The following is a 10,548-nucleotide window of genomic DNA, read 5'->3' on the forward strand; positions in this document are numbered from 1 at the left end:
AGGGTAGAACTGCCTCTGTGGATTTCTGAGACTGTTACTGTTTGCTGGGGTAGAAAGCGATGTCTTTCTCTCACAGAGCTACTAGTTGTTTAGAACTGCTAACCTTGTGGTTAGCAACTCAACTGGTAACCACTAAGTTACCAGGGGTCCATACTGTTGTTTACTAGTCGTTTATTTTATTCCGTTTGGTGCATTTTCTTTCCATTCTCTGATGTGCTGGTCATTAGATGTCAGCAAGCTGGTCTTGACTCAGACTGATGCACCTGGTCTTGTCGTCGCCTCACAATGGTTGTTATGCTTGTATCCATTGTTGTAGCCACTGTAGCAATCTATCTCCTGGAGGATTTTTCTCATTTTCTCTGACCCTATATTATCAGGTTTCCTAAAAGTAATCCAAGTGTCACTTGCTAGGATGACAGCTCAAGTAAGAAAGATAGCTAATAATCAGCTGCAGCCCTGGATCACCTTGAAGGAAAGTTGAAGTCAAGCAACAGCACCTATGGCCCTAATCCCCTGCCTGTGAAAGAGTGCCCCCTGCCTTTAGGTAGATCCTGTCAGTTCCTCTGGACTAAGGAGGTGGACAGAAGTCACCATCTGTTTAGAGCCCACAAGGGACACAGATATCCCATGTAGAAATCACAATACATTGATCAACTAGCAAATTCCTGGACCAACCAATACATTGGTCAAGTAGCAAACAAGCTCTGGTTGACCAGTTCATCCTTATGTTTGGAAAACCCGAGTGGTTCCAAGGCTGAGTCTCCCCACTGCCCTTTCAGCCTTGATCATTGACTTTATAGGCACAGATTCTCTGTGGAAAGTTTCCAACCGCATATAAAAATCATGAAAGCAATTCTCAGTATATCTCTGGTAGAAAGTGTTGCTGGAGACCTGGACACATTTTCATGCAGTGCTAAATGCAGCTAATGCTTTTGTTAGCACCTCTCTAGCTTTTTCTGTTCAGAACCAATTTTCCTTATTTGAGCGGTGCAGCAATGAACATTCTTCCTACTTCTCTAGAGGCATTTACACAGCCCCCAAGGAAGGATAGTTGTTAGTGTTTCATGTGCAGTTCTTCTGTTCTCATTGCTGTCCATCGGATTCATTACATTGATGACATCATAAGTGCTGACGATATTGCTCTCTATAGGATTGCCTAATTGCTCTAGTGACATCTAAAGGCGGAAGGGCTAGCCAGGAAACCTTTAAAGAGGACAGAGGATGAGACTATTAGTAAGATATCAAAGGGTTGTCCATTCAGGTAAGACCCATGTATTGCTTGAAACCAAGGTACAAGCTAATCCTCCATACCCTGGATACCAGGAGAAATCCAGACTGTCATGAATCTTTTGAGGATTTGGAGGGCATGTGTATCCCACATGGCACAGTGCTTGAGACCATCTGGTTGATTAGCAAAGAAATATGCCTATTGAGGCTAAGGGAAAGATTAACAGTGAGTTTTTGCAAAGTGTAAGCGTTCAGTGACACCTGTGAAGATTCTGGGTACAAGAAGAACCACAGGTAAAGATGGATCCCCAGCACAGGATACCATGCACCCAGAGCTATATGCCCTCTCTAAGAGAAGGGTGACCTAAGAGAAGAGAAGCCATTGCCAGCAGATGCCTGGTGCACTGATATCTCTAGACCCTGTAAGCCACCCCTGTGGATGGTAGTGGTTATACAAGCCTCTAATAGTACCATCTGTTTGAATCAGGATCACCTAATGGGCTGAATTTAGCACTGCGTGGATGGTTATCACCCACAAGCTCTCTCCTAACCCATTATGCAGACAGTTGGGCAGTAATCTGAGTGTTAATTATGTGGACTAGCCAAGGCATACAGATCACTTGCAGATAATGGACAAGTCCTGTATCAAGATTTCTGAGATCATCTACAAATCTTAGTTACTGACCTAACTGATCCATCTGAGAAACCAAGAAGCAGATGCTACAGCACAAGTTAGAATAGTGTAACCCAATGGATTCATCAGTAAAAAGGATACCATAGTGCTTGTTGGTTAGAAACTAAACAGGCAGGCGTGGTAGCTACATATACTGATTTGTTATCAGTGGTACAAAATCTCCCATGTGCTCATGCCATTTTCTAAAGAATGTGCCACATAATCCTAAACACATACATAAGGGAACACAGGCAGTGATGAACCAGGAGGCGTATCATCATGCAAAATTCCTGGTGGGGTGGGCTAACGTGTTGCCTGAGATTTTGAAATTAATAGATTGTCTTCCATCATGACTTTGACCCCCAATGACATATATGGCATCTCAAGTGACCCTTTAAGTGTGATACAAATGACATCACAGGCGCCAGAGGCATAGCAGCATGATCCTCTGAACATCTCAGGATTTTGCACCAGGAAGTACACATTTTTCATGATTGATGTGCCTTAATTCCAGAAGAGAGTTGATTGCTTTGTCCTAAGAGGGGAGGAACTGACCTACCCAGTGTGTGAACCCACCATACATACAGACAGACAGAGGGCCTCAATCGTCGTGCTTCATCTGGTCTCAAATAATGGCATGGAATGAGGGGTGGAAGTGGGTCTTCTTTTCTGGCATAAAACAGAATAGGTGCCTTTACTCACAAACTCTCAGGTGACCTTTTGGGGCAGTACATATCCTGTGCTTAGTCAGGGAAAATGCCCAAAAAGGGGGAAATACCAGGGGAAAAAGCCAGTTACTGTTCTAATTACTTGAGGGGAAGCCATGTGTGGGATTTTAAGAGGAGAGTCAACCGTTTTGGTACCGACTAATCAGCTGTCTCTCTGGTCCTAGGTATGTCCTGCTGTGCTTTCTTACCTTCAAGACTGCCTGTGTCTTCATAGCATAGAGTAGATACTCAGCTTTGCCTCAGTTCACCACAAAGACAACTACTGGGTTCAAGAACTGCTACCCTTATTCTTCAAGGGCTGAAGAAATGCCTTGGACCGTGGACCTGCCCTCTGGAATTAATTGGGTCACTGTGGGAAACCTAAGAAGTGTGTTGGAGCCTCTGTGACTAATAGGAAAGGGGAAGCACACCTTATCCTTTCAAGGGCCAAGACCATCACAGAAACCCTTTTTTTGGCGAAAGACTGTAATGTCTCCCAAAGAGAGCCAAGATATATCGTTTACCACCTCTAAGATATCTTGGTTGGTGGGTACGTGAACAGGATGTGCTGTAGAGTAACAGTCTCTCTGTATTTTGAGCTGAGAAAAACTCCATAGGCCATCGTATCCTTCCAAGTTCTCTGTCTGAAAAGTGGACGGATCTCTGTGTTTTGCTGACAATGGATGATAGAGTCAAATGCTATTGATTGGTTGCCACATAATTACCCTCACATGATGGTAGGGCTGTATTTTGCCCCTGGTGGCATCTGATAGCAGCTAGTTGTGATTCGTTGTCATATAACAGGATAGGGCACTGCTCTTTAGGATTTCCCTATGCTGCAGGAATTAAGTACTCTATATCAAAATCTCTGAAATAGTCCATGGGAAAAGCTAGGTGGATCATAATCTTTTCCACTGGTATGATTATGTTTGAATTGTTCCCTTTGCTCTGTGAAAATCATAGGACAAATTGAAGTTCTGAACTTTTGTTTAAAAAGTCCTGACTGACAGCAATATAAGAAGCATGGACCTATGAACTGCCCAAACCACTCAGATAAAGAAGCTGGTTCTCCCGAACCCAGTCTCTCTCAATATGCTGGCATTGATCCTATTATGACATGTACAGTAGTAAAAAGTGAACATTGTACCGACTATCACCAGAGTATTACTGATTTTTTTTGTCAACACAAATGAGCAGATGGAGGCTCAGAATGTACCTAATGGGTATTCTCCTGTAGCCGCCTGACTTTTCTCCTTTGTCTCTCGCTGGTGGGATTTTTGCTGGGGGTTAGTCTGTTCTTGGGTGTAGGATTGTTTTCTTCTATTTACCTGTATTGCTGCTGGGCCTTGCATCCAATTGCAGCAATCCCCATCTACAGCGTCACCCCCAGGACCGTTGGGGTCCTTGTAGCCTCATAGAAGAGGAGGATGCATTAGATTATAAGAGCCAGCATCAAGGGGTGGATCAGAGGAAAACCGATTTTGCATGGCCCAGTACAGTGATGCTTTTGCTTGCTGCTAGATGAATTTCATTTTCTAAGTAACTTTTATGTAACGCTTACTAAAGCGGCCTTAGATGTCTAGGCCTCTGATACCATTCTACCTTTGTTCAACCAAGTGACAGAAACCCCTGACTCCCTTCTCAGAGCCACAGTGTTTGGATCATCCCTGCTACTGCCCAGAGATTTCTTAAGGACTTTTGATATTACCACCATGGAACTGCTAGTCTTTCTCTGGTCTTTTGGTGGCTTAGGGTTACTGATCATGCGCAGACAAAAGCAAACTCTTTCTTCTAAGAAAGAGCAGTTGAACCTACATTTCATAACTCACGGAATACATATTTTCTGACTATATGATATGCATACGCCATTTGTCAGTGAGATAAATGGGAAATTCAAAACTCAACTATTATATTTGTTGCCCATGTTGTGAAGTGGAGATTGATTAATGTAATATGCAAAATAAAACATAAAAGGAAGAGTTTGTAACGGGTTGTGGGAGCAGGAAGCTTTTTAAAGGTCATTTAGGGGTAAAACATTCACTGCTGTTGGTGTAGATACTTCAATTATAATTCTTTGGATTTATCAGCACAAAAAAGTCTTACTAAAACTGCCACACTACTTGAGACTGTGTTCTAGAGACTGGGAATAAAATAATGAATAGATAGTCCTGTTGCTGCTGCTGGTGGTGTTAGGTGCCCCCGGGGTTCCACCCACAGCGACCTTCTGGACTACGGAACAAAGCACTGCCTGATTCTGTGCCTTCCTGACAATTGTTCCCACGCTTGATGCCACCGTGTCGGTCCAGCCACTGTGTCACTCCACCACTTTGAGGGACTTTCTGTTTTCACTGCACTTCATGGCATGAAGCATGTTGTCCTTCTCCAGGGACTGGTCTCCAGGGACATGCCCAAAGTATTCAAGGGGAAGTCTCCCTAATCTTGCCTCCAAGGAGCACCCTGGCTGTATTTCTTTCAAAACAGATTGGTTTTTCCTTTTAGCAGCCCATGTTACTTTCCATACTCTTCTCCAGAACCACAATTCCAATGCCTCAGTCTTCACTGGTCTTCCTTATTTATTGTCCAATGTGGCATGCATACAGGGCAATTATGGTTTGGGCCAGGTGCACCTTAGTCCTCAAAATAACATCCTCAACGTACCATCAGGACCAACATATGACAATGATAAGTACAGCAACAACCACGCTGGCTATCAAATGCAGACTGGATACTGTGAAAAGTGAAGGGAAAGGAATAGACGAGTAGAGGTTGAATACAAGGAAAGTGTATCTAGGAGGTCTGTGTATGGGGAGCTTGACTCTTTTACTACGACTAGGGGCAAGAGTTTCTAGATAAATGCCAGAGAGGAGGACTGATAAATAAGGTCATGAGGCTATGACTGGGCCAGCACCCATAAACTAAGAACTTTGAAATTTAACCTTGAAAGGAGAAATAATACAAATACTGGGTTTTAAAGAAATGTGCTATTTAGTAAAAGAAACGCAATTATGGAAAATTCTTATGGTACCATCTCGACTTGGTAGGTAGATGGTAAGCAAAGAGAACGAGCTTTAGAATTATGGATTAAAACCGTGGCTGCCACCCTAGGCTGAAGAAGATCAGTGACTGTGTGAATGGTTTAGGACCAAGCAGTGCTTCAGGTCTATACTGCAGACGCTTGCAATGACTAGAAACCAAGTTGGCAGCGCCTGACAGCAAAAATTCTTAGTTTTAGGAGCCGTGTGAAATGCTTAAATCACGTGGCTGCTAAACAAAAGCCTGGTAGTTCAAACCCACAGTGACTCCATGAGAAAATAAAGACCATAATGACTACAATTTCTGAATCTCTTTGGGGAAGATCTGCCCTGTCTTATCGGGTCATTTTGGAGTGGAATTAACTTGAATCACACAACAACAGGCAGTGTAGGGAGAAAGAGATTGCAAAAGAGAATCCTCTTGTGCCTATTAATTAGTTTTCAAAGTCTCAAATAAATTGCCATTTTATTCCCAGGGGAATCAGAATCATACTAACAATCTACATATGCATAGAACATTGAGTGTCCCAGAGAGATTCACAGGGCTTGTTCAAAATGCTACTCTTAGAGTAGTGACCAAGATGAGTTTACTTTAAGGCTGTGAAATGTCATGAAAGAGATGACGAGGAAAGGGCAATGCCAAGGAAACATGCAAAGAAGCAGGACCACGTGAGTGAAAAGACGAAAACAGAATGAAGGAAGCAAGCACATCCCTTTAATGATAATACCTCAAGGGAACACATGCTTTTCTACATATATGTATATATTCTGCAAAGTGTCACACAAAGGGACAGTGAAGCTAATGATCCAGGTGATGTACCACTATTTCTTATGTCAGTGTAGCTATTGTTTCTCTATTTTCTAGAAATGTCACAGGTTTAGAATAGGTAAATAGTAAAATTTATGTATATCTACTATAGATATATTTACTATATGCATACACATTGAAAATGTTTTTGAGATTTGCTTTCTAGCCTATTTTTTCCCATAAACCCTATGTTTTTTTATAATATAGCATTTTTGAAAATGTATTGTTTTCTTTTAGGGACTAGAAGGGACTGGCATCCAGTTTTCTTGCCAAAGCCAGCACTAATGGGATGATCTCTGAATACATTGTGCAAAAATAAATTGGTATACATTTATATAATACTTAAAGAAAAGTTGCTTTGGGCAATGTTAACAACTTGGAAACAAGCTTTCAAATATTTCTGAAAAATACACAGGGCTAAGTGAGCTATTTTTTATTTATATTGGAATGTATGTGCAAATTATATATATATACACATGTGTGTATAGCTGCATATACGTCATTTCATATGAGTTCAATTAATTAGACATTGCGTATATAGAGAGGTCATCAATAGAGGGGATCAATAAATCCACTGACTTCCAAGATAAGATCATCCAAAGAACAATAGATTCTTATTTATATTTTTACTGACCACGGTACTTCCTTATCCTTGCTATTATCACCAGCTGATATAAAATTTTATTTCTTAACTTTATATATGCTTGCTCTTCAATTCTTAGCATAAACCTACCATTTCCATGAATTTTTCTTCACCCTAATCTTTTCTGTAACATTTTCTTTGTACTCTAACCATAACATTTGGAATCCAGGTTTTAAATTTCATCTCTGGAATTTTATCTCCCTTACTGCACATAAATCTTTTTGATGGGATATAAGAGATCTTATCCAAATTTTTATTCATTGCCTATCAGGACTAACACATACAGAAGGCCTTAAATCGTTAATGGAATAAATTGTGATGAATACCCATGAATTTTCATTGTTTATTTTCTACTAAAGAGAAAGTAGAGAATCTTATGCTTATTCTAGTAGTTTGTGGGAACACTGCGATCTATGTAATGGGCTGTATTGAATTTTACACATGAATAATGCTAAATTGGTAAATGCTATGTTCTTCATATTTTTACAATAAAAAATAAAATTAAGAACTTCAACTGTCATCTCTTAAGTTCAGATACCAACCTGATAACCCAAGTACAAACACACACACACACACACAAAACCTACCTAAGAGAATTTCCCAAATTGCTCTCATTTTTGTGATTGTTTATATGCTTCAAATCAGTCCACTTTCTCCCTATGTTAGGCACATGTCTTGAGCTAAATTAGAATATATTGAACTTCATTTTTCTCTTATGTGTACTTCTCAACTATTACTTTCCTCAGCCTCCAAATATTCTGCCAAATTTGAACCATACTCTATATGCAATTGTACATATCACATTCAACTACTTTAACATTTTCTGTAGAAATACGTTTACTCACAAAAATCATGCAGTGATGATTCTCCCAAATCTTACTTTTAATTAACTGTAATTTCAAAATTTCCCAGTAGTTTAGATGACTGCTATAAAACAAACTTTTTAAATAGTTCTTTCTGTGTAACTAAAGAGGTAGCATCCATTAAGACACTAAAGCTAGGATAGAAGAGTAGTGGAAGTAAACTGTTGACTTCCTGATGTGCTTTCTTATTCTCTTCATCATACACCAAACATTATCTCACTTAGAAAATTTAGGTCCTCTCTCCATCATGCCCATCTTTAGACAGTATCTTTACAAGTGAGGCTTCCTGGTGGTGCGTTTAAAGAATATACGAATCTAAATTCAAGCAAAATTCCAACCTTTGTTTCATCATAAATGCAAAAGTATTTTGATGCCAAATATCTTACTATATTTGACTTTATCCATTTATAAAAACCTGATACATTTCCCCAAAAAACCCAGGTAGGATGGAATCTAGGTTTGTTTATTTTCTGAAATTTAACTTTGAAATTACTGAATTATCTTATCGGAAACATTTACTTAAGGAACTTTAATAATTAAGAACATTCACATGGAAGACTCTTTACAGACATATGAATTAACAAAGACTGTTTCAGCTCTCAAAATCAGCCCACTCAGTATTCAATAACACACACATAATGCCCCACATCAGCATACTTACAAACCCATACACTAAGTGTTGATCACGTTAAATATTTAGAATTTTACATTCTCAAATAGAGAAACAGTTGACATTGTGAATACTCAAGAAATGATCATGAGCACAAAACAAATATGTTTTCAAAAAGCAGAGACATAAGTTCTGGGCCTTAATTCCCATTTTTTCAGGCTATATGACTGGTTATGAAATTCTATCTGGTTGTTTGATATTTTTCTCTGTTCCCTTCTTCATGCCTAATCTTGAATTTAGAGAAAGTGGCAGCAGAGAAGGACAGACTCTATTGTTGGTGCTGAGTAAATGTTCGGGTAGAGTTAGAAAAATATGATTACAGTATTTCAATTCCTGTTTGAGTCAGAAGAATGAAAGATAACAATGTTATTTGAAATTTCACCAGGAATCTGAGAAAGAAGGAAGTGGAATCAATGGAGGAAACCAAAAACAGTTTCTTATATGCTGGGCATCTACTTTTGACTGGAAGAATGTTCTTTCCAAATGACACTCAGTTTCATCCTTCCTCATTCATCCTAGTGGGCATCCCAGGACTGGAAAGTGCACATATCTGGATTGGAATTCCATTTTTATTTGTCTATCTTGTTGCACTTTTGGGGAATGCTGCTCTCCTCTTTGTGATCCGGACTGAAAATAGTCTCCATGAACCCATGTACTACTTCCTGGCCATGTTGGATTCCATTGATATGGGATTGTCGACAGCCACCGTCCCCAAGATGCTGGGCATCTTCTGGTTTAACCTCAGGGATATATCTTTTGGAGGCTGCCTTTCCCAGATGTTCTTCATTCACTTTTTTACAGTCATGGAAAGCATTGTGCTGGTGGCCATGGCTTTCGACCGCTACGTTGCCATTTGCAAGCCCCTCCGGTACACCATGATTCTCACCAGCAAACTCATCAGCGTCATCGCAGGCATTGCTGTCCTGCGGAGTCTGTACATGGTGCTTCCTCTAGTGTTTCTCCTCCTGAGGCTGCCTTTCTGCGGGCACCACATCATCCCTCATACTTACTGTGAGCACATGGGCATTGCCCGCCTGGCCTGTGCCAGTATCAAAGTAAATATTATGTTTGGCCTTAGCAATATTTCTCTCTTATTATTGGATGTGTTCCTTATTATTCTCTCATATGTTAGGATCCTCTATACAGTTTTCCACCTGCCTTCCTGGGAAGCTCGCCTGAAAGCTCTCAACACCTGTGGCTCTCACATTGGTGTTATCTTAGCCTTTTTCACGCCAGCATTTTTCTCTTTTCTGACACACCGTTTTGGCCACAGTGTTCCTCAATATATACATATCTTCTTAGCAAATTTATATGTGGTGGTACCTCCAGCCCTGAACCCTGTGATCTATGGGGTGAAGACTAAGCAGATTCGAGAGCGAGTGCTAAAGATTTTCTTCAAGAAAGATAGTTAACCACTGAGGGGCATGGAAGATTGCTCTTAAAAATTCATGTGTTTTCCATTGTTGGTACTAGTCCTAGCTACTATATTATATGATTTTCAAAAGTAGAAGAGCAAAAGTGAATATTGAGACCAATAAAAATATTTATCCACCAATTGAAATGTGTCTTTGAGTTTAAGAATATTAGTGTTATTTGTAACATATACACATATATAAACGATTTCACAAGCAAAGTGTTTTTTATTACTCAAGATGGTTCTGTAAAGTATATATAATTTTTCCTATTTTAAAGATATAGGGATGTTCATACTTAGGTAGGCTAATGATCTATTCAAATGTCATTGTTAGTAAGAAACAGAAATTTTAATAAAATATTAACTCTATTTGTAGTTATTTTGATGCACACATATGTGTTTCTAATTGAATAGATTCATTAAAGTGGAAAATAGGTCATACATTATGTATGAGCTAATCTTTGGTAGATACTGTCAATCGAATTTCAAGCTGTCCATGTCAATTTACATT

At 39.6% G+C, this 10,548-nt stretch overlaps 1 protein-coding gene across 2 annotated transcripts; it reads left to right on the forward strand.

Annotated features, from left to right (window-relative positions):
• The first annotated feature begins 285 nt into the window (after positions 1-285).
• Positions 286-10,035, forward strand: LOC142446769 (olfactory receptor 52E8). 2 transcript variants are annotated; one of them, XM_075548511.1, is made up of 2 exons: positions 286-309; positions 9,118-10,035. In XM_075548511.1, exons 1-2 carry the CDS (start codon positions 286-288, stop codon positions 10,033-10,035), a joined length of 942 nt encoding a protein of 313 aa, XP_075404626.1. The 2 variants fall into 2 exon arrangements, with proteins under 2 accessions (XP_075404626.1, XP_075404624.1); XM_075548509.1 differs by lacking the exon at positions 286-309 and having other exon boundaries at positions 9,094-10,035.
• Positions 10,036-10,548: the final 513 nt, after the last annotated feature.

The sequence above is a fragment of the Tenrec ecaudatus genome, chromosome 4 (assembly GCF_050624435.1).
Source record: "Tenrec ecaudatus isolate mTenEca1 chromosome 4, mTenEca1.hap1, whole genome shotgun sequence".
NCBI lineage: Eukaryota > Metazoa > Chordata > Mammalia > Afrosoricida > Tenrecidae > Tenrec > Tenrec ecaudatus.

What these genes read in the sequence shown, in the direction of transcription:
- LOC142446769 (XM_075548511.1), top strand. Translation starts at nt 286, where the DNA reads ATGGTTGTTATGCTTGTATCCATT. An exon ending in TTGTTATGCTTGTATCCATT is followed by an intron (nt 310 to 9,117) that starts GTTGTAGCCACT and finishes AATGACACTCAG; the next exon opens with TTTCATCCTTCCTCATTCAT.